This window comes from Bos indicus, chromosome 4, assembly GCF_029378745.1.
Source record: "Bos indicus isolate NIAB-ARS_2022 breed Sahiwal x Tharparkar chromosome 4, NIAB-ARS_B.indTharparkar_mat_pri_1.0, whole genome shotgun sequence".
NCBI lineage: Eukaryota > Metazoa > Chordata > Mammalia > Artiodactyla > Bovidae > Bos > Bos indicus.
Window position 1 is genome coordinate 23,280,535 of NC_091763.1, and position 25,764 is coordinate 23,306,298.

At 36.0% G+C, this 25,764-nt stretch overlaps 1 protein-coding gene across 8 annotated transcripts in view; it reads right to left on the minus strand.

Annotated features, from left to right (window-relative positions):
- Positions 1 to 25,764, minus strand: part of DGKB (diacylglycerol kinase beta) — an 870,186-nt gene that overhangs the window by 561,942 nt on the left and 282,480 nt on the right. For all 8 annotated transcript variants that reach the window (XM_019958478.2, XM_019958484.2, XM_019958481.2 and 5 more), the window contains one exon: positions 17,588 to 17,686. In XM_019958478.2, coding sequence (XP_019814037.1) covers positions 17,588 to 17,686 — 99 coding nt within the window. The remainder of the gene's footprint in view (positions 1 to 17,587; positions 17,687 to 25,764) is intronic.

The following is a 25,764-nucleotide window of genomic DNA, read 5'->3' on the forward strand; positions in this document are numbered from 1 at the left end:
CCCACAGGATATCAGAATGATGCAAAACCTTTCCTCTAAATGCGCCCTCATTAGGAAACAAGTCTCAATGTACATTTATTCAATCAGTGTGAATTAATTAAAATGTTACTGAAATAAAAGAGGGCAGCGATAAAAAGTATCTGATATCTATTAAGAGACTATTACTTGAGCTCTGCATGCACTTTATATTTAATCCCATTTAGCTCATGTAGGAACTTTGCTGTGATGTTACATACATCCAGCATGTTAGGAAATCTGAGTAAATGAGTCATGTGTGCCATTATTTCTGAAAAGAGCATAATACAAAATGCATATACACATCTTAAAGAATCTGGATAAAACGCCAGAGGCCCCTTATTCCCTGATGAATCCATAAATTTGTTATCATCACATGGAACATATTGGGCGGAAAAAAAATTATTTTTAACTTGAGTATTCAGGCAATTAGGTGTTCATCTCATACCTTTTTATTTAAGTCTCATCTATTTATTCTAATCTGGCTTAGGAGATAATGGTTGGAAAAGCACTATTTTCTTTTAATAGAGAAGATATCCTCAATTACTCATGCTAGATCAAGTTCCTTCAAATGTATATTTCCTTTAAGCAGAAGATTCCTGTGTACCTAAGGATATATTCCTTGTAAGAGTACATATAATATCACATCACATATTCTGATTATACAAAATATGGAAAAAATAGCAAATGCATAAAGAAGCCATAGGACATAAGATGCATATCCCACAAGAAGCTGCGGATTCACATAAAGTCATTCTTTCTAAAAGCTATTTATCTTAGTTAAATACCTGGCATAATGTCATATACAATAAAATTTTACTGAATAAATTAAAAGATAAATAACCATCACACAAAGGAATACTCAGGATTGTTCGAGAGCAATATCATAAACAGCAGCAAAAAATTTTAAAGCTATGTAGCATCTCTGTATATTTAAGATAAACAGAAAATGTTAAACCTTCTATGCTACATAATTCCTCAGACATTTTTAGCTTTAGAAGTAGGTTTAATAAAAGTTTATCCTGGTAATCAAAATTCAGTATTCATACTTACAAATAAAATTTGTAAGGAAATTTGTAATGGAAATTCTGAATGAGCTCTAAGATAAACTAACCCATCTACAAATTGCTCTTTTTCATACATGCTTTAGAATTAAACTCCAACCAATCTGTCAATATTGATAATTACAGCTTACTTTTTACAAGATATTTTAACTTCATAAATTATATACTGGTAAATGTTCTGAATGCATGTTATATTTTCAAAATGATATAATGCTTCATTCAGATATTAGATTGGCCTCAGGAAAATCCAAAACTGAAAGAAATAATGGACTCATTCTTGCTAAGCAAGGAGATTATCACATACTAGTTTGCTTTATTTTGAATATAAAAGTTTCTTTAGAACTTCAGTTAACAGATAGGCAACAATGGTTGCTTACTGAAAATGCTGCGATTTGAGTAGCATTAACTGAAATAGCACAGGTACTAATAGTAATCACCACAAAAAGAACAAAAAAAAAATCTAATATAATATGAATAATTTAAAAATTGCATCTTGTAGTATACATGAATTTTGAGAATTAAGAAAATATTTATAATATTCCACATGAACTACTGTGCTACTTAAGCTATATTCTTAAAATCCAATTTTAAATATATTAATATCCAGGGGAAAACATCTTAATTCTCCCAGAATTTTTAACTGTTTGCTTAAACTCTCTACCTGCAATACCGCTTTAAACATTAGGCATTTTACAGTACCATCTATTGGATACTTTATATAACTACAACAACATAACAATCACAAGTTTTTCAAAGTATAGTAATAATTATAAAATACCTCAAATGCCACTCCAGAAATACCATGCTAATTTGACATTCACTAATATTATCATGACACACTTCAAACTCAGTTTTATTAGCTTATAACAATAAAATTCAATTATCATTGGTTAACTACAATTTTTTAAAATATAAGCTTCATTATTGCATATTGATTTGTATTTAATATTTCTATCGTTGTGTGATATATTTTATTCCTGACTCAGGAAAGAGAGTGACGACTGTTTGGAATAAAAGAGCTGACTGTTATTCGTTAACTCAGTAAATATTCATTGAGCACCTACTATATGTCAAATTGAATTAGGTGCTAGACATAAAGAGATACACCATTCCTGGTATATTGGCTTTGAGGCTCTCAAAGGAAATTTAAAATGTGACATTGAGTATTCAGATCTAAAGGGTATAAGGGAGAACAGAAATATTCAAATGCGGTAGTTGTGCTCATGAAATTGGATGAGGTAATTTATAGACAGCATAATGACATGAGAATATAACTTAAAATGGGCATCTACACATATTTAAGAATAGAAAGAGGACTAGGAATTTAGCGATGTGGATGTGTGGCTAGAGAAGCAGAAGCCAGTAGAAATGCCATACTTGAGTTTGACAGAATATGACAACAGAGCATTTCAAATACTGTCAAATACTGTCGAGGATTCAAAACACACCCTCCTTGGAAAGGGTGTCTCGTAGATGCTGCTAGCAGCCCAAAGCAGATCCACCTGAACAGGGCATCGATCCCCAACTGCTCTGAGTATTGACTGCTGAGAACTCCCAGCTATCCCATTTTCTGCAGAATTATCCTTTGCTTATTGGAGCAGGCTCTCCAGGGAGCACCTCCTATTCTGCAGAAGGCCACAGCTAATAAATGACTGATACAGGTTACAAAGGGGCTTCTCAGGTGGCACTGGTGGTAAAGAACCTGCCTGCCAGTGCAGGTAGACATAAGAGATACGAACCCAATTCCTGGGTTGGGAAGATCCCCTAGAGGAGGAAATGGCAACCCACTCCAGTATTCTTGCCTGGAAAATCCCATGGGCAGAGGAGCCTGGTGGGCTACAGTCCATAGGGTCACAAAGAATCAGACATGACTAAAGCCACTTAGCACGCACACATGGGTTACAGAGTGCCACCCCCTTGTTTTAAGAAAAATCCTATGATATGATTTTGTCCGAGAGCCTTCAAGATTTAGGCCAAGGTTTAAACTCTCTCTGTGACCACCTCCTTGCTCAAAGCCTGCCTCTTTCTTCTTCTGCTTCCTCCTCCCTTAAAGATTATTTTTGCTGAGTCATTCAGTCATTTCCAACTCTTTGTGACCTCATGGACTGTCGCCTCCCTGGCTCCTCTGTCCATGGGATTTTTCAGGCAAGGATAATGGGGTGGGTTGCCAGTTCCTTCTACAAAAGATTATTTTTAATAAAGAAATATTCCTCTCTATCACACACAACTAAACCGAGTTCATGTTCTACTCCTTGGGAATCCAACTAAAAAGAGTGCCATTGGATTTAGGAAGGCCAGAGTAGTTTTAGACCCATTTTACAGTCAGAAATTAGAGTAATGTAGGTTGAGGAAGGAGGAAATTTGATACACTGAATGTATCTTTACACCTGCAGATATCTATACACTGAATGTACACCTGCATATACCTGTGGCTACATTAAGAGGCAGGAAAAGACAACAACCATACATAAATATGGAAAACAGTATTGCACATGAGAAAAAACAGCCCCTTCAGCTGGTATGGGCTCTTTGACAAATACACAACTAAGTGTATAAACAGCGAAGTTCAAGTGCTGGGCTCGAATTATAGTGCTGTCAAATGCTACCTATCATAAGCATGTCAAACTGCACCTTGTTTGAGATTTTTTCAATTGGAAGCTTGCAAATCAGTATAGTATTCGATTGTGACTAATACCATAAGGGGAAAAAATTGGGGAGTTCTAGGAAAGAGAGAGCAGACAATGCTTGAATGAAAGTAACTGGAGGACTATAGGCCTTGGATAACTCAAAGATGTTGGAGAACTGGTAACCACATGACATAATTTGAGAATATTAGCGGTGGGGATGAAATAAGAGTAATGTCACAGGAATAAAACAAGAGGTGATGAGCTGTATTCCTCTAGAACTTGGGTTTCCTTGGGTAAATGAGAAGGAATTGGTGAAAGTTCCTGTTAGTGTTAGGAACAGAATTTAGAATGATAGATTTTATCATCTAGACTGAAAAGCAAAGAGTAGGCATGGAGGTCTCCAGCAGAACTAAACTATCTTTATTCCATATTTAGAGAAAACATAGGTTGAACTAAGACTGAGTTAAAAAAAAATCACTGCAGTATGCATTAAATTGATATATGGACAAAAAGTTATATATAAGTCAATTCTGGCTCAGGTTTCAAGTGAAAGTTGAGAATAGACAAGTTATATTTAACAGTAAAACAGAAGAAAGCATGTATATAAATACTTCATGAGTGCCACCATTTCACCTAGAATCATTAAAACCACAAAAACTTAACCAACAAAGGTTACCTTTGCAAGGTGGATTTATTCTTAAATGTCTAGTGGTGAAGGGAATCATTTTTACTGAACTCAAAATTTAAAATGTAGAAGAAAGGAATGATATAAAGCATGTATTTCTACTGTAATGAAATCAGATCTGTATATTTGTCCTGTAAAGAGTCGGACACGACTGAGCGAATGATCTGATCTGATCTGAACCTCAATCTTTCTTTGGGGTAGCGGTGGGATTGGGGCAACAAGCAGAAATATCAACACTAAGATGTTTTGGGGAGCTTTTAGGACAGTTGGGGGCAATTTGATCTTACCGATGTTTAAAGAGAATAGACAATTTTCTAATCATTTTCAGCAATGAGCAATATCATTTCAAAAAAGCTTATTTCATTTTTCAGTGTGATAGTCCTATTTATAAGCTTTAAGTCTTAAAACTATTTTTTAGTTATTTGCATTATTTTTACAAAACAGGGCTTTTTGTTATAATGCTTATGTTTATCTTGATCTGTAAGTTTTAGCCTTTACCATTTTCTAAAGAAAATTTTGACTGGCCAAGGCTATCAACTTTTATTTTTCACTTTAGGAAAAGAAATCAAAAGGCTTTCAAAAGGCAACAATTAAATCCTCAATCCATGTTTGATTCTGGAAAAGGTGGAAAGTGGAATTTATCTTAATTTAGCTTACTATATGGCTATAGAGTAATCTCAACATGCATAAATTCCACTAGCCCCTACCAGATTGGATATGCAACATTCATCATATTCCACACGATTACATATAGTTCAGTATGTTTTATACCTTCTTCCAGTTCTTTGTAACTCCTAGAGCTACTATTCCATCATTTTGATCACTGTAGCTTAAGTAAATATAATCTTAAGATTTGTTAATACAGGTCTTTCCTTACTTTCCTTCCTCAGAATTTATAATATGTTTGTGCACATTTATTCTTTTTGGCAAACTTTGGAATCATTTTGTCAAGCAAAAACTATTACATGGAAATTGCATTAGGTAGATGAGTACATTTGAAGAAATGTAGGTTTTTTCAAGATGGCACAGCGGTAAAGAATCCACCTGCCAGTGCAAGAAATGTGAGAGACACGGGTTCATTCCTTGGGTCAGGAAGATCCTTTGGAGAAAGAAATGGCAATCCACTCCAGTATTCTTGCCTGGGAAATCCCATGGACAGAAGAGCCTGGTGGGCTACAGTACATAAGGTCTCAAAGAGTTGGACCAGACTGAGCACTCACTTTTTAGTTCAACTTGATTTTCTTCAATATATTTAGACATAATAGTTTTAATTTTTTGTTTAGGGGGTAGTTCACACACACACACAAGGTCTCTTCCTATCTGCTCATTCTCTTTTCATTGTAGGAGTTTCTTAACCTTTTCCTCCAAATTACTGATTCAGTTGCTCTCAGTGCTGATTTTCCCTGTGTAGATACTGATACATTTTAGTTTCTGCTAAGGCATTACTTTTTTTCTCCACATATTTTCTTGACCTTCTAGATATCCCTTTCAAATCAGTATGCTGTGAAAGAGATGTTTTATTTAGTATTCTTGGTCATGTAACTTTATCAGCATTTTCATCTGTCTGATTGCTCCAATCTTTATTTATTACATCCATCTACCTTTTAACTGCTATGCTTGTTTATTTACTTATTGCAGAATTATTACTATTTTATTTTGGCAATAGGTAGACTCATTTACACTAAAGTACACTTTGGCCGCAAGCCATCAGTCTGCATTGACAGTTGTTATAAAAAGTGAAACCAAAGGAAACAAACATTATCAGACTGATTACAGTAATATTACTAAAGCATAGTCCCATACCAATACGATCTCATATGGAAGAAACTAATTTTGAGTCTCAGTAATAACACTAACAAAAAGAAGAGTTTCCTCTAAGAGAATCATTAGTGTTTAAGGTGTGAATGCTGTCAAATCAATATTTTCCCCCTTTTCTGAAGGCTACTAAGTAACTCAGGTACAAATTTTTGAATTATCTTTGTCAACTTTTTAGGATACTTTGACATAAATTTCTAAATCTAACAATTTGGCACAAACATTACGTTTTATATTACTGCTCACTGTATATTCATATAAGTTGCCTAGAATATTGTTGGTAATAAGTTGTCGAATAATAATTCACTAATAGATAATCTCACATCCTCACATTAGAGTCAGGCATACACATGATATTCTTTATTTTGAGTCTATTTCATAGATTTTAGGTTTTGAATATTTTTAATGCTTCATTTTTGTCTACAGGTTTTAGATTTCAATCATATTTTCAAGTAACTGAACTTCCAGTATATCCCATATTAGTCATTTGTTTTTTTGTGGGGTCGCTTGTTTGTTTTTAATTTTGGCTGTGCTGGGTTTTTGTTGCTTTGCACGAGCTTTCTCTAGTTGCAGCAAGTGGGGGCAAGTCTCTGGCTGCAGTGCATGTGTTTCTCATGTGATGGCTTCTCTTGTTGCAGGGCATAGACTCTCGGCATGCACACTTCAGCAGTCGCAGCACATGGGCTCAGTAGTTGCAGTATGTGGGCTTTAAGGTGCACGAGCTTTAGTAGCTGCAACACACAGGCTCAGCAGTTGTTGTCTGTGGCCTCTAGACCCTGGGCTCAGTGGCTGTGGTGCACAGCTTAGCCACTCCGAGGCATGTGGAATCTTCCCAGAGCAAGGACTGAACCCATGTCCCCTGCACTGGCAGGCAGATTCTTATCCATTGTGCCACCAGAGAAGTACCAGTGTTTTATTTTTGACAAAACCAAAAAGGTATACATTTGTCTCTTTAAAAAAAATGTTATAACTTGCTCTGGATACTGCAATATTTTAGACATAAAATATCATGGAAACTTGTAGGACTATTTCTGCAGTCCTATTAAAAATAAACTAAAAACATTTAGTCTCAGAAATAGAATTCTACCATAATCACTAGGTAAGAATATTAACTATGATATATTAACTTTTCTTCTATATTAGACCTTGCCTATGGGTATACATATTCTGTATAATATAGCCTAAGTTAGCATAAAGATGAGTTCTTCAGGAACCAATAGAACTAACTAAGACAAAGTAATATATAAATGGTTAACCTTACAAGTACAGATGATGGAATCATTACTAAATGATGCTGGGTCCTTTTCAGCCTTCTAGTACTATGGCCCTTTAAATGAAGACTATGCACAAACAAAATGGATCTACAGATATCTTATAAACATTATAGCTCTCTCCAATAATATATCCTTCATTGGATTTTGAAGCAAAAAACCACAGGCAAAAAATATAGAACATTCAGAATTTAATTTTATGTATGTAAAAAATAAATTTAAAAAAGCTGCTCTCCTTTATGAATAATATCATGAAATTGAATCTGAGTTAGATTTTCAAAATATGGGGAAAAATGAGATTCCTTCTTGCCTATCATTACTCTGATGACAATTATGAATTGATCTATAATGAATATTAATTAAATGAATATTAAGTAATGACATTGATGAAACATTTATTGAGCACTGACAATGTGCTTTGTTCCACTCTTTAGACAAAAAGTGAAAATTACATAGGCACAAACCTATGGTACCTTACATAAAGAAATTTCAAGGAAATGGATGACTTTAGTAACTGTGGTTAAGGTTAAAGAGGTAAATGGAAAATGAAGCAGCTGAAATGATGTTAAATAAAACGTGCAGCAAGTCACATCCTTAGCCAACTGTTCACACCTCTCTCCCAGACTCTCTACACTTCTGTGCACTCTCTGACTAGTTCAGGAAATAAGGTTAATGAGAATTCAATAGCTAACATTCGGAATCACAGAGAATTCAAATATCTCCCTCCTTCTTTTAATGAGCTGATGTTTGGTATTGAGGTTGTTGCTATTAACAGTCATTGGTTAGGGTTAAGTGAAAGACGGGACAGGAAGAACTCAGAATCCTGGGACTGTGACAAAGAAAGCGTATGTGATACTTCCACTCCCTAACAGGCCTCTGACATCACTGGGGAGTAAACACATGCTCGAAGGAAAGATTTAACATACTCTCTGCTATTTAAGACTTCCCATATCTACAATGCATAATTTAGTAGAATTCTTATAATAGTGGAAGAGTAAGAAAGATCGGAATAAGAAGAAAAGTTAATAGAGACATATGGTTCTCTGAGGCTGTTATACCTAGAGATACACAGATTGCCGCCTCAGCAATACCATGACTTGGCCACACTGCAAAGTCACAATAAAGAAGAGAAAGGTAGAATTAGAATCATATGAATCAAGTCTAAAGACTATGTTTAAAACCTATATTCTCTCAGTAGTTTTGCTTTCCTTTCTCTGAGCTAACAAGTTTTATTATTTATTTTGTTGGCATTCATAAAGGTGAATTTAAATAGGATATTTAAAGGTGATATTAAATAGGATTCATAAAGGTGAATTTAAATAGGATATTACAATAAGAGAAAATGTTCCAGGAAGAACACACCCCAATTGGTCCAAAGAAGCATGTTGCTGAACCTATTCTTTGTTTTATATCACTTCCCGTCAATGAATACTATCTTTACAGTATATTCTGATAATATTATATTTGTTGAAAAGTAAGATAAAATAGTCCCACCAAATTAATCTTTTAAATGTTTAAATAAGGAATCAGTTCAGTTCAGTTCAGTCACTCAGTCGTGTCCGACTCTTTGTGACTGTAAAACTAGTGTTTGACTTTAGGATGCATCTCTGTTCTGTATTCCTGATTTGGAGGTGTGTTCATAGTACAGAAAAAAACAAAACAACTGTGAAATCTGATTCATTTGCAGAAAAAAATAAGTTTGGGGAAAAAGTAATACTTTGTAGTTCTGATTAAAGAGCAACTTGGAAAAGACACTCTTCATAAAGATGTTCACTAAAGTGTTATTTATAAGATCAAAGTAAGAATTGCAAATATGCTAAATATAAACATTGTTTCAACTGAACCATATCTTCAATTAATGAGATATTATACAACCATTAATAGTGATGTTACACAGTATGTAGAAATACATAGACACTTAATGATGTCAGTTTATATGTTAAAATAGGATGGTACATGATATGTCAAGGCTAATTATAAAAATGCCAAAATAAACATTTAAACATCAACAGGTAAACTTAAGTAGTGGTCCTGCTGCTGCTGCTAAGTTGCTTCAGTCGTGTCCGACTCTGTGCAACCCCATAGACAGCAGCCCACCAGGCTCCCCTGTCCCTGGGATTCTCCAGGCAAGAACACTAGAGTGGGTTGCCATTTCCTTCTCCAATGCATGAAAGTGAAAAGTGAAAGTAAAGTCGCTCAGTTGTGTCCGACTCTTAGCGACCCCATGGACCACACACAGCCTACCAGGCTCCTCCATCCATGGGACTTTCCAGGCAAGAGTACTGGAGTGGGGTGCCATCGCCTTCTCCGAAGTAGTGGTTCTATTGATATGTTAATAATTGCTCTTATATAACTGTTTTAGAGACTTTTAAATGTTTTTCTAGTCATTTCATATTATTTTAATGTTATGTACAATAAATGCATACTTCTCATACAATAAAGGGTTAACACTCATTTTCTGGTTCAACATAATGGACTTTACCATCCTCTGAAATTAATTTATCTTGAAATAAAATCAAGCCCTAATATTCTGTTCTCTGCTACGATCTTCTATCCTCTTTCCCTCATTTTCTTCCTCTGTTGGTGTTTTGTGATTTTTTTTCCCCTCACAACCTAGTCATTATACTCTCATACCTCCTCTGCTCTCTGCTTTAAATTTACTGTAATTGAATTATCTTTCTAAAACACAAATCTGATCATGTAGTGCTTTATTTATATTGGATAAAGCCCACTTCTTTGACAAGAAAGGTCAAGCTTTTCAGCATCTCAGACTTTGTCTTGTCTGTCTCTCCACACCTTGCATTTATTCATAAAACTTAATAAACATTTTGTTGTTTCAAGATCTCACCCTGTGCTCTCTTATTTCTGAGACTATCCATATAAAGCTCACTTTGCATTTGCTGGCCAAATCCTTGTTTTTTTCAAGATTCAGCTCAAGCATCTTACATTCAAGAAAATTTTCATTTACTCTTTGAATTACCCGCAGAATAGATGAAGATTCTGTTCACTGAAAAGCCCTAGTAAGCCAAGATTTACACACTGGAAATGTAATCTCCTTGCCCGTCTTGCCCAACAGAGTCAAAATTACAGTAAATAAGAGAACAGTTCTTATCTGAATTTTTAACTTTGGTGACTTCCATAAAAGTCAGTGGAATAAAGGAAGAAAGAAAGAAGGAAAGAGAAGGAAAAACAAGAGGAATCTGGTGCTACAGCTATTATAAATAAAAATAATATACATTGTTCATCAACAATGATCTGAAAAACAATTTAAAGGCATAGTCTTAACAGTTACATGAAGAATGGATACTTATATGTAATATAAATCCAGATTTAAAGTAATCAACATTACATGGTCCCCATATTTTATCAACTTTACTAATATATGTTGATATAGAAAATTACTAATTAGCCCCTTGTTAGAGAATAGAAGCTTGCTTTTATTTTTTTTTAATTTTATTTTATTTTTAAACTTTACATAATTGTATTAGTTTTGCCAAATATCAAAATGCTTGCTTTTAAATTCTAATGTAAAGTAATTATTTTATAAAGAGAAAATTAAATCACAGAGCTAAATATAATAGAAATTATTTTTATGGTGATCTGCTTTTGCTGTTCAAATAAAAAGTTAAAAAAGCTACTTCCTCAGGAGACGTCGCAAGTATGCATTTGTTGACAGGAGCAGAATTAATTGAATAAAACCCTAACACAAACTGAAAATTATTATAAAAACACATGTAATCATAGACACTCAGCCTATCATTAGAAAAAAATACATAAAATTTATAATTAATGTAAGACTAGCAGTACTCTTGCCTGGAAAATCGCATGGACGGAAGAGCCTGGTGGGCTGCAGTCCGTGGGGTCACTGAGTTGGACACGACTGAGCGACTTCACTTTCACTTTTCACTTTTATACGTTGGAGAGGGAAATGGCAACCCACTCCAGTGTTCTTGCCTGGAGAATCCCAGGGACGGGGGAGGCTGGTGGGCTGCCATCTATGGGGTCGCACAGAGTTGGACACGACTGAAGCGACTTAGCAGCAGCAGACCATAGTTCTAGGGAAGTATCAAATTTAAAGCTTCCACTGTAAAATTATTCTGAAAATCAGATGGACTCTATTTGGCCTATTCCATTGATTTCTGGGACCTAAAAAAATTTTGTACTATCAAAAATAATTTGAGAAGTACTGAATGAGACCATTATAGTGAACAAAATTTGTGAAATGGATAACAACAGACACAGACTAGCACACGGAAATAAATAACATACAACTGAGCATCACAGTCAAACGTCAGTATAAATTTAACTCTATTCTTCTTAAGGATAGAAGATGAAACAGGATAATAATACTAACATTCAGAGGTTATTAAACGATGATAAACAGAGCAGAAAGGGACTTCTGTTAGGAAATGAAGGACTCTCTAAAAACATACCTTTTTCGTTACAGCGGAGCAGCTTCATAGTATTTTTTTAAAGCCTTTCAGTGTAGGTTGATGACACAGGGGTACAAAATAATTAAAGCAAATAATTTAGTCCCTCTGAGGGACTAAAACATGGGCCAAATCTGCCTGGGTTAGGAGTAAAACTCATGAGAGAGTGGGCAATTTTCATGCTCCTCAGGTCATGATTTATATGAAATTATTACCATTTTTACATTGACATTTGAGTGGGATTGGGAATCTGAGATTTCTGAGAATCATCTGAAATAAGAATCAGGAATGCATTTTTTATGGAGTCCATTAAAGGAAGAACATCTGTTTTGACTATCATTTGGTAAGGGTTAATGGCTTTTTCTAGAAATTAAGCTGCTGATCAAGAGCCCTGACTAACTGGATTGGATTGGATTCACTTTCCAGTTGTTTGGAAGTGAGATGAGGATAGACCTTCAAGAAATCTACTTTGTAAACAGTTCTGAATTATCTTCAGTATGGAAGTAGAGACAGAATAGTTCTAATCATTTTAATTTTTTTTTTTTTTTTGCTGGAAAATCCTCAGAGAAAGCATTATAGGTTCATAAACACAGTCACAAAGAACGTAGATAACTTTTACACGATGAAGCTTCTTTTGATCGTATACTTAAAATATGCTAGAAATCAACTGCAATTCCAGAAATCCATGATTATATTTGATATATGGAATCATTGATTACATTTCTATTTCAATTTCAGAATAGTTGGCTTTATTTTATGGAAAGAGACACTATATCAAGACAAATTAACTGTGGAAGTAATTTTTAGTGTATGCTTATAAAAGCATGTCATCAGTGCAAAGAACATGCTGACTTGGCTAATCTTCATAACAGGTGAGCACATATCTATTGAATCATTAAAGCTAATAAGTATCTGGGAGAGTTTGGGGTCTGAGAAGAGAGGTATAGAAATTTTAAAGAATAAATGAATAAAATTAATACCTGAAGGGATGCTCTAAAATATAAGACTGTTGTTACTGACCTTGACCTAGAAGTATGCCATTAAAATGCTTCAACCAGAGATAAGATATCTAATCTGTAGTAAGTTTACATTGCTCATTCAATAACCGATTCCTGACAACAGAGTCAAAGGGATTAAAAACTTCAATAAAATGTTAGGTTTTAATTCTTCATTCCATATTTTCTAGAATGAGCTATAAATAATGTTATTGACCACATTGCTACTGAGTTTGAAACTCACGTGATCATGAGAAACTGAGAACTTATATTTTTTAAGAAGAAAGTTGGCATTAGAGAATAAAAAATATTGTATTATGTGTGAGGACTAAGGATTTTCTTTCAATGAAAGTTTAAAAATTCCAGTAGCAGATACAGCTGGGAAGTTATTGAAAGTTCACAAATTAAAAAGCCTCAGAGTCTATCACTTGAAGCATATTAAGCAATTTTGTGTGCAGAACAACTTTATTAATTTGTTTAAAGTTTTAGTATTTAAATAGGCAATGGGTTTAAGAATCAGGTACTAATTTCATGATCAGAAAGCAAACTTTAATTTCTACTTAGCAAGGCAACAAGGCAAAGTGATTCAGGCCAATTTATTGACTTGTACAAAACCACAAAGGCTTTGGAGAGCAGGTATACTTAGAGAATTTCAAGCTTGATTTCTAGCGTGTAAGATGGTGTGTAAGCGATTACGTAGAGTGATTCAGTTAAAGAGCCTTGTTTTCCTTGCTAGTTTGTAATTCAAATAGGAATCACTAAAAATATTTTAAGTATTTTAAAATATTTGAGTAGGAAAATATTTTATTGTGTTTTTGAAAGTGGATCCCGGAAGCAGTGTGGAGAATGCAAAGAAGAGGCAATTCTATAATAATTCTACTAATATTAGGAAAATTCTGGAAAACAATCTGCGAGTAACATATGAGACAGTTACAGTTGGGTTGAAGGCAAAAGAGAGAAGTAAGAACATCAATATAGGCTGCCTAGTGATAAATTTGATATTCAAGATGAAGCACCAATGATAATTCTTAGGCTTCTGGCTTGGGAAGGTTGGAAAATGAAGGTTCTAGAAAAGGCCAATAGGAGAAGATCTATCTTGGGACTTGGAGAAAGGCTAGAAATGATGAGCTCACTGTACAAGCTCTGGAATGATTGTTCTTGGGTTCTAATCTTGGATTGCTACTTCATAGCCATCTGACACCGAAAATTTACTTAATCTCTCTGTTTCTCACTTTTCTCATAGGTAAAATCGAGAAAGTTACAATATTTACTTTTTGGCATCACTGTGATATTTAAATTAATTCATACCTATCATCATCAATAACTGCAACCCCTCCATAACCTCAATTGTTATCTCACTCATTCTGGTAACTTGACATTAATAAGGTTGATTTCAACAATCTTTGATCCCGCTGTAATCCACAAATGTATTTTTTTAACATCCCTTAGTGTACTGTACTCTCCATGTCTTTAACTTCCCTTGTCTCCCAGCTTAAAATCCATAGCCAATCCCTACAATTACTTGCTTGCACACACTCTCAACTCCTTTGATTCCCTCTCCTTTGATCATATTGGGTAAAACACATTCTCATTAAAGCTGACCCATGGCTATTCTACTCCTGGAATTAGAATATAACTGGAGAAATAAGACTGAATATCACCAGAGAAATGTACCCATTCAAGTTTACTTATCTTGTTCTAAATTCACTATTATTAATCCAAGACTGTTCCTTATTCCCTGGCAATCATCTGGTATTTCCTTGATCCACATAGCTCCCATTTTCCAAGTGACTGTTGTGTAATTTCTTCCTGATCTGCAAAACTCTCAAACTATCCTTTTTCTCAGCAATGAGGCAGCTTCCTACTTTTCTAAAGAAAATCTAAGTGCCATTTCGGGTGTTAGCCCGTAAGCACATGTTAGACTGATGTTCTTTTAAATATATAAGTCAGATCATTCTCTCATCTGGTCTGACTTCCAATTTCTTTCACAGTAAAGGCTAACGACCTTAGAATAGCCTAAATTGTCCCTACCTATGCATATGAAAATCTTAAGACATATTTGAAATTCTCTGCTATTATTCGCCCTGCAAAACAGACTCAGTCACTAATGTCTTCAGATAATGTCAGGCTTATCCTGCCTGAGTCTGTGCTTCTCCTCCTGGGTGACTCCTCTGTCTACAGAGTTCTGTTCCCAGAGAGCCACAATGGCAACTCTCTCACATTCCTCAACTCTTCACTCTACTATTTCCTTGAACTCTATTTTCCTTGAACTCTTAACTTGCTTTCTTATAATTGCAGTTCCAACATTCCTTCTTTTCTTTTCCCACTTTAATTTTGTCCTTTAAACTTTAAATGCCACCAGTAAGTTAATATAAAATTGAAAGTGTTTGTTGCTCAGTCGTGCCCAACTCTTTGTGACCCCATGGACTGTAGCTCTCCAGGCTCCTCTGTCCACGGAATTTTCCAGGCAAGAATACTGGAGTGGGTTGCCATTCCCTTCTTCAGGGGATCTTTCCCACCCAGGGATTGAACTTGGGTCTCCCACATGGCAGGCAGATTCTTTACCATCTGAGGCATAAACAGCTACTAAATAACTTACTTATTGCTTTGCTTATTGCCTATTTCCCACCACTGGAATGAAAACTTTATGAAGACAAAGATTTTATTTGGGCTTCTTTCCACTGTTAATACTAAAAAAAAAACACTTTTTGAATGGACTAAGATATTTAGCATAGTAGCTGGTATAATATATGTGCTTAATAAGTAGAAGTTACTGTTACTACTTATAATAATATATCATGCACGTGAACAACATGGAGCCTCCAGGTTGAGCGCTTGAGACTCATAAGCAGAGGCTGAACTTAGTACAAATTAACACAATAATGAAATAAATGACTAAGCAAGATCTCACTGGGAAGAATGTTAAGAGCAGAAAGCCATGACATGCGAGTGAGGGTAGGGCATATGGATGGCAACCAATATGGGGCAGGCTGAACTCTTGAAAACTAGGAAAGATATGAAAAGCAAATATCCAGAGAAACACAAGAAGAATCAGGAGAGGGTGGGATAATGGGAGTCAAGGAAGGTAGACATTCATGAAGGATGAGGTGGTTAACAGTGCCTAATACTTTAGTTAGTACCAAGAAAATGATAATACAGCAAATGCTGAGATACAAATCATGATAAAAAGCCTTAGGAAGATTTAATGAGAAAATAAATCTTCAGAATCAAAAGTGTCTACAAAACCAACGAAAGAGTCTGCAAGATTGTTCAAGACAAAACCATTTATTCAACACATGTTCTTTACCTTTGATTCTTTCAAAGAAAGGAAGGATGGGATAATAAAAGATTCTATCTCATTTTTGAGCTTATAAGACTAGAGGCTGACATAAGTAGGTCAAAGAAATAGTCCCCTGGCTCACTGAATTTAGTAGGGTTTTACACAGATAGTTGGATAATAGAATGACATAATAGATTTTTTCCTTAGAGTTAAAATCTGAGATTAAGAATGCGTCTAAACCAGTAAAAATTACTATGTATTTTTTCAAATGCAAATAGATAAAAATTCTACAAGTTCTTTCTCTTTAAGAAAATACTACAAAAGAATAAAAAAATTAATATGGCTCTCATTAATTTTAATTAATCTTATTTACTACAGGATGTCTTATAATTCTTACATGATAAAGGGAAATTTAGAATTGGTTATTGCTATCCTCAGCAATATGGAGGTATTTTCTTCTTCTTTTTCTTTGCAGTTTGAGAAAATAAAGAGTTTTTAATTTTTTTAAATAAAGGCATTTAAATACATCCAGTATTTTACAGATAATTACAAAATGAATCATAAGTGGGTGCAAATTGAGTAATTTGATTAATTTCTAAGTTGACCTTTACAAAAGTATTTGTCTAACATTTCTTAGTTGTTGTTATTTTTTTACATCAAACTGAAGTTCCAGCTAGTTAATTTCCATGTTGTTAAAAAAAATGAGAACTGCATTATGGATATAAAATGGTTTGTTTTGTAAAATAACTGTTTCACTTTAGAAACAATTTGGATTTTGAAAGGTAATGTGAATATTATCTTTGAATAGCTGCTTCTCTTTCTATCAGGATTTGCTCTTATCAAGGTAACTTTACTTACGCATTTTTTTCGCTTGTATATTTATTGAATCAAGTAACTGTTTTGCAGGTAGTTAAATTTATTGTTCACTAATAAAACATAAAATACACTTCGTGGCAGTGCACAGCTCTCTTCCAGGTGGGTGTCCTCATTCTAAGTAGCCTCTGGCTTAGGTGAGAGACTTCCCAATTGAAGATACATAATGTGCATCTCCAGCAAAACTGCCCATAAGAATAACTTCATTATTCTGGGAAGCTCGATCTATAAAACACGTAAAATGTGGAAGTGTTCTGCCTATACAATTTCTGGTAAGTACAACATGACTGAGTGATAAAACCTGAGTCAGCTTCAGTTAGAGCATACCTTACTGATAAGTTTATTGTGCCATGAAGGCAAAAGGAAATATAGTGGGCAAAGAGGTCTTCTCTGAAGTAAGGAGGTATTTTAGGTCTACTGAGCTCTGCCTTGATCAATGGAAAATGACCTCTGAAAGCATCAAGTGGTACGGTGCACCAGTTAGTTACAGAAATCCCAAGTCATAGCAGAATAATGAGAAGGAAAAACTCACCAGTACCACTGGACAGATTGTGGTGGGTGGTAAAATATGGTCCTTCAAAGGTCCGCAGTCACATTCAGGTTTCAGATGAGAAGCACATTTATTATGCAGCTAGGGAAGGAGAAAGAGGAAACTATCATTTTGCATAACAACAGCAAACATGAAGCAGATTCTACTTCACCTGAGATGCAGCAAATACATTTAAAGAATTACAAGAACAAACAAATGGGATCATAAAGGGACTCCTATGACATCTGTTCTTATACAGTCTGCCTTAAATAAACTGAGCAGCAACCTCCGTGACCCAGCCTATATATTTTCTAATTCTCAGAAATGTTTATATTAGAAATGTCCTTTAGGTTTTTCCCCTGAAAAGCCTGATTCCTTTGACAAACACACATTATCATCCATTACAATCCTTCCTATGCTTATCTGTTAGCATAATCTTGAAACCACTGTGCACTGTGGCTGCTTTTTTTTTTTTGACCCTCCTGTTTTCTCAAAGTCATTCCAAAGTGCACAGCTCAGTATGGGGCATAATTGATCCCATCATTAGTTTTAACTTTCTAATTCAATATGTAAATGTAACCAGAGATTCATCTCAGTGGGAGCAGGATATAAATATAAGAAGATGATTATGATTATAAAAATTTATCTTTATATTGTATTTATCAGCTCTACATTAAGTAAGTGTATAATCATAAGTGTAATTTACTTCTCAACATGTATGAATTTAAACTGATATTTTTATCAAACCTGGCCACAAGTTGAAATTAAGGTATTATATTATGGTATATTAAATAAGTGATTTTTTTTAAATTGAGGTGATAATTCTTATTGGAGCCATATAGAATTGTTAAGGTAATAGTTGTTTAAAAGACCTATGGATGCCTTTATCCCCTACTCCCTATCAATGGAATATGAAATAGTCCTGCTTTTAAAAAAATTCCAGATGTTAATAAAATAACATGTTTTGTTCAGAACCAAAAAGGAGCGGACTTATTTTTCAGTTCTGAACCAAAAGCTACCCATTTCAATCTTGGTTATATTAATTTCCCACACAAGCCTACCTTTGTAACAGTTCATTAACAACCAAGCACAGGATCTAATGAGAGTAGATGTGCTGCTGGCGGTAAGAGCTCACCTGAGTAGTTCACTACCGAAGGGGTATTTCTGTTGTCCTTGGATCTAAAACATCTATCATGGTAACGTCCTGCCTTGGAATTAAGGCTACTTGTACTATAATTAACTCACACTAGGCCACAGTACATGAAATAAAAATACCTTTACACATTCATCCATAATTAGCAGTTTTGCTTCTCAGTGACACGTAAACTCCTTATTAAAAAAGTGGTTTCATCTTACCAGGCATTGCTTTGTCAAGAGGCAAGGGGAATTCAAGATAAAGAAGCACTTGGAGCCATATGCAAAATAGAACTAAATTAACAGGCAATCATCTGGCCAATGGAAATGCACAGTTTCCACAAAATAAAATTAGTGACTGGTTTAAATATATTATTAATATATTAGACTTCATCAATTTTCTCAGAATAAATCATGACCCTGAAATTTGCGATTCAGACCAAACAGATTATCAAGTGTTGCAGGTTAAATTGAGTCTTTCCCCAATTAATGTCCTGAATTCTAATATCTGTACAACATGAACTCATTGAGAACTAAAATCTTTGTAGGCATATTCAAGTTCAATTGAAGTTATACTGAAGTAGCTTGGAGTTTAATCCAATGACTGGCTTTCTTATGAGAAGAGAGACATCTGGATATAAAGAGACAGACGTGGAGGCAAGAGGTCATTGACAACAGAAGCAGGGATTTGGTGATGAAGCCAAAGGCCAGGGACCACCGATGATTGGGGCCCACTCTCAGAATCAGCAAAAGCTGAGGGTGGATTCTTCACTACAGCCTTCAGAGGGAGCATGGCCCGCTAACATCTTGATCTTGGGTTTCTAGCCTCTAGAACTATGAAAGGATAACTTTCTGCTCTCATTTTGTAGTGTTTCATTATGGTGGCCCTTGGAAAGGAATGTACCAATTGCTACGAAAACTGAACCAAAAATCAAAGTCAGGCTGTGTGTCTTGAAGGCTCTTTTGTACTGTGGTGTCACAGAGAAAAAGCTTCTGCTTTTCCATCCTGCACTACCTATTTAAAACTGACAATGCAAGACTCTAAGATAAAATTTCTGTGTGCACAGAGTGAGAAAAAACTGAATTTTCATGCTTGCAGTGACTGAAGTTTTACATGCAACTCTGAAGGACAGAGAGACAGGATACTGAGATCTTGCCAGCACTGACCACCTACACAAACTCAGCAGCTCAGCCTCCACCCTGCCTCCATCCCATGCATTTCTAACAATCTGCAACTGATATGGGAAGGGATGACTAACCTCTCTATACAGTTATTTGAGGGTTACCAGATGTAATAAAAGACAACAAAAATAAAATGAATTTAATGACAGCTTTTTGGTATTTAAGCTAGTTTTCCAGCAAAACAAACAAGGAACTGAGCACTCAGAAAGAATTACAAAGTTGTTAAGCCAAACAGAATATATGGAGTACCTCTTCATATTGAGGTTTGAGGGTTGCAGAGCATAGGTACTGGAACAGGTCCTATGAAACACTGCTCCCGGCATGTGTGCTGCGTGCTAAGTCACTTCAGTCATGTCTGACTCTTGCAACCCATGGACTGTAGCCCACCAGGCTCTTCTGTCCATGGGGATTCTGTCCAGGCAAGAATACTGCAGTGGGTTGCTATGCCCTCCTCCATGGGATCTTCCCAATCCAGAGATCAAACCCACATCTCTTATGTCTCCTGCACTGCCAAGTGGGTTCTTTACCACTACCATCACCTGGGAAGCCCTGGCTTCCCTGCAGAGCTACATGAAATCAGCACGGCACTGCCCGTTTGATTGCCATGTGGTCCCAGGTGGCTATGAGACAGAGTCTTGCAGGAACAGAAGCATGTAGCAGGATCCACAAAGACGTCAGTAACCATATCATCATCAGTGAAACAGGAAGACACAGTGCAAGAAAATTCTCCTCCTTAAGAAGTCTGTATTAACTAATAACGTATAAGGTACCTTACACTTCGCTTAAGACTGGAATCTGGCAGCTGCTAAATATGTGTGGGTGTCCATCAACATCATGACATTATTTGTAGCTGGAAGTATCAAAGCTGAGGACACCACATTGGAAAATCCTGATTTTTCCACAGTGTGTATAGCAGGGCTACCACACTGAACATATTGTTCATAAACATACTTGAAGACGAACTATAAAATATGAAGGACAATGAGAAAATGCTTATGGTTCCCAAGACGATCAGGATTAAAAGTGTATTTCATTTTTGCTCTGAAGTTAAAACTTTGCAACAAATGAAGTCTATTTAAAAAAATAGGAAATACCAACAAAATAGAAACCATATAATAGAATTTAAAAGCCACTAGCCCAAAAGTATTTCAGGTTACTGGTAATGTTTTGTTTCTCCATCAGGTGTTAGCTACACATGGTGCTCATTTGTGCAAAATTCACTGAGCTCTCTCCCTGGGATATTTATAATTTTCTATATGTATGATATGTTTTAAATAAAAATGTAAAAAGGAATAAAGTGAGTATAATCAGTAATAATAACAAGTTGCTTAAACTCATCACCATGCCATTTTACAGGAAAAAAAAAAAAAAAAGTCAAAGCTGAGTCCTTGTCAGTGACAGTAAGATACTGAAGTCTGACAATTCTCTTAAAGATAACCCAGATTGTAAATCAACAAAACAGAGAAAAAGACTCATCAAGAAGAGCAATAAACTAGACCATTAATGAGTGCTGCCTCTTAAATGGAATGGCCAATGGAGCCCCAGAGTAAAGAAATTGTTACCTTTTAAACAGTGTTTTTATTTTTGTTCACAGTTACCTTTGCATTTTTAGACTAAGGCATAGAAATCATCAGGTCATATTTTTTATTATATGTACAGAAACTTCCATTTCTGTGTAAGGGTATCAGTATCATAGCTAGAAAATTCATAAAATATAAACCAGCTATTTCTGGAAGTGAATTAAACACTTGGAAATAATTTCAGAGTTTACAACATTTCTAATAGCACTTAATTTAGAGCCAGATCTGTGTTTATTGAAAAAAGCTGTCTCAATTTAGGAAGAAAAAGAAAATGTGTGAATAAGCTTGTGTGTATGTGTGTATATGTACATGTGTTTATGGGATGGAGTTGAGAAAAGAGTGATGTATTGTACTAAGAAGAAAACAGAATCTAAAAAGTTGAAAGGAAGAAAAATAGAAAATAAATTTCTATAAGAATTTGGAAGAAAAAAGAGATAGTTTTTCTGCAGAAAAATGAAGTGACAAGATTAGAGGAATATTTGTTGATTTATATGTATTTTTGTTTCTAACATTTTTCCATTTCAGGTGCTGCGTTAACGCTGGCATTTGCTAAAGCATGAATCTTTATATTGTTAAGTCATTAGAAACCTTTAAACATTATTGCTAGGAGTTGACTATTTTAAAAGAAGTAGTAGTCCTACATGATACCAAAAGTCAATAATCTATAGCCACAATATAGGCTTGCTTTTGCCAAGCTCAAATGAAAAGTATCCACCGATACTGTGAGTCCTGCCTGACCATGAACATTTTACCACAACCAGGAGCAAATGACAACCTATTTTAATAGAATGTCCAGAAAATGCTTTCAGGGTAGAAATCAACAGGTATAAAGAGTGAGATCTTTTTTGTAAAAAAAATTATTTTTAATTGAAGAATGATTACAATATTGTGATGGTTTTTGCCATATATCAACAAAAGTCAGTCATATAGCTATACATATGCCCCTCCCTCTTAACCTCCCTTCTATCTCCCTCCCCATCCCACCCATCTAGGCTGTCATAGAGCACGAGCTTTGGGTTTCCTGTGTCATACAGAAAATTCCCACTGGCTATCTATTTTACACACGGTAATATATACATTTCAATGCTACTCTCTCAAATCATCCCACCTTCTCCCGCACCTACTGTGTTCTCTATGTCCTCCTCTCCATTGTTGCCCTGTAGGTAGGTTCATCAGCACCATCTTTCTAGATTCCATGCTGCTAAGCTGCTGCTAAGTCACTTCAGTCGTGTCCGACTCTGTGGGACCCCATAGACAGCAGCCCACCAGGCTCTGCCATCCCTGGGATTCTCCAGGCGAGAACACTGGAGTGGGTTGCCATTTCCTTCTCCATTGCGTGAAAGTGAAGAGTGAAAGTGAAGTCGCTCAGTCGCAACCAACTCGTATCGACCCCATGGACTGTAGCCTACCAGGTTCCTCCACCCATGGGATTTTCTAGGCAAGAGTACGGAAGTGGGGCGCCATTGCCTTCTCTGTCCTAGATTCCATATATATGCATTAATAAATGGTATTTCTCTTTCTCTTTCTGATTTACTTCACCCTGTTTAATAGGCTCTAGGTCTGTCCATCTCATTACAACCAACTCAAATGCATTCCTTTTTATTCAGTTCAGTTCAGTCACTCAGTCATGTCTGACTCTTTGCGACCCCATAAATTGCAGCACGCCAGGCCTCCCTGTCCATCACCATCTCCCAGGGTTCACTCAAACTCATGTCCATCGAGTAGGTGATGCCATCCAGCCATCTAGTCCTCTGTCGTCCCCTTCTCCTCCTGCCCTCAATCCCTCCCAGCATCAGAGTCTTCTCTAATGAGTCAACTCTTCGCATGAGGTGGCCAAAGTACTGGAGTTTCAGCTTTAGCATCATTCCTTCCAAAGAACACCCAGGGCTGATCTCCTTTAGGATGGACAGGTTGGATCTCCTCGCAGTCCAAGGGACTCTCAAGAATCTTCTCTAACGCCACAGTTCAAAAGCATCAATTCTTTGGCGCTTGGCTTTCTTCAGAGTCCAACTCTCACATCCATACATGACCACTGGAAAAACCAAAGCCTTGACTAATTGACCTTTGTTGGCAAAGTAATGTCTCTGCTTTTCAATATGCTATCTAGGTTGGTCATAACTTTTCTTTCAAGGAGTAAGCGTCTTTTAATTTCATGGCTGCAGTCACCATCTGCAGTGATTTTGGAGCCCCAAAAAATAAAGTCTGACACTGTTTCCACTGTTTCCCCATCTATTTCCCATGAAGTGATGGGACCAGATGCCATGATCTTCATTTTCTGAATGTTGAGCTTTTAGCCAACTTTTCATTGTGTATATGTACCATAACTTCTTTATCCATCCATCTATCGGTTCACATCGAGATGGCTTCCATGTGTTAGCTATTCTGGTTTCCTCAGGGTATATGCCTAGTAGTAGAATTTCTGGGTCATATGGTAGTTTTATTCATAGATTTTGAAGGAATTTCCATACTGTTCTCCATAGTGGCTGTATCAATTTGCATTCCCATCAACAGGACAAGAAGGTTCCCTTTTCTCCATACCCTTTCCAAGATTTATTGTTTGTAGATTTTTGATCATGGCCATTCTGACCCGTGTGAGGGGATGCCTCACTATAGTTTGGATTTGCATCTCTCTAATAATAGTGATTAAACAGTGATATCTTAAGGATCAGAGAATGTCAGCAAGAGGAGGAAAAAAGAAGCAATGAGGACATTCAGCCCAGCTGATTGAATTGCAAGCACAGGGAAGTGGCTGCCTAAATGTTAGAAGGCAGTTTATATTGTTCTTTCTTAGGATTTTCCTGTTTTCATTTTTAAGTGGTGAGACTTACAAAAGGAGATAAAACTCAGTTCTAAGCACCTAACTTTCTTATCTAAATGATGGCAAAATTCTGTAACATCAAGAATCCACAGGTTCTGAATAAAAAGGTGGCTGGTGGCTCAGACTGTAAAAATCTGCCTGCAGTGTGGAAGACCTGGATTTGATCCTTGGGTTGGGAAGATCCCCTGAAGAAGAAAATGGCCACATACTCCAATTCATCCCTGGAGAATTCCATGGACAGAAGGGCCTCACAGTGTACAGTCCCTGGGGTTGCAAAGTGTCGGATGCTACTGAGCGACTAATACTTTTTTATATCTTTAAGTATTTGTATACACACACTTGTATACCTGATGTATATTTGAGGATTACAGGATTTAAAAAAAAAAAACAATTTAAGTCATACATTTAAAATTCACTATTTAGCAGTAAGAAGAAAAGGATATCTGTCATGAAAGTGAAATTGTTGAGGATATCCTCTATATTCGGCACTGAATCAAGATTTAGGGTAATTAGGGTGATCCAAGGTATATATTGGATCTGGAGCTGGATAAGACTGTGATCGAGCAGTGTAGACAATGATAGCATGCAGACATGACAGTTCTAGACAGCATTTCAGTCTTCCTTTGGTATGGAATAAAAGTTTGGAAAGTATTCAGAAAAAATAAACATACAGTGTCAAGGAAAATCTCAAGGGAAATACGGAACTTAATTTGGTTCTTGAAGTGTAGTTAGAATTTGAGTTGGGTGCATTCGGGACAATCGGAGTGAGCAAGGGACTTCCCTGGTGGTCCAGTGGTTAAAATCCACCAATGTAGGGGACACGGGTTCAGTCACTGGTTCGGGAGGACCCCACATGCCATGGGGCAACTAAGCCCATGTGCCGTAACTACTGAAGCCCACTCATCCTAGGGCCTGTGCTCTGCAACAAGAAAAGCCACGGCAGTGAGAAGCCCGAACATGGCAACTAGAGAGTGGCCTTTGCTTGCCGCAACTAGCGAAAGCCCACATGTGGCAATCAAGACCCAAAACACAGAAAAATAAACAAATAAAATTTTTAACAATTCTAAAAGATAAAATAAAGCAAGGTGAGCTAAATAACAAGGGTGAAGCATGGCTTTCCCTGGGAACTGTCCACAGACAAACTCAACTTATAGCAGGGTCTGGGCATGGAGGGGAATATTACATACGTCATGTGCTTAGGCTTGGCTCTCATATTTGGGGAAATGAAAACCAGGTTGAGGTGGGAAGAGGTGAGGGCTGCATTTATTTTCACAGAACTATTATGGGTTGCCAAAGGTGGCATATGATAACAAAACAGTATTTTCAGAAGTTGATTCTGGAGGTGGTTTGCAGCCTGTGTTATAGGAAAAGTACCTTCTGTTAGCGAGGTAAGCCAAGATTTCTGACTCTAATCTAGTTAAGAGGTGCTAAGAGCTTGCACTTGGGCTGTGAATGGTGAAGACAAA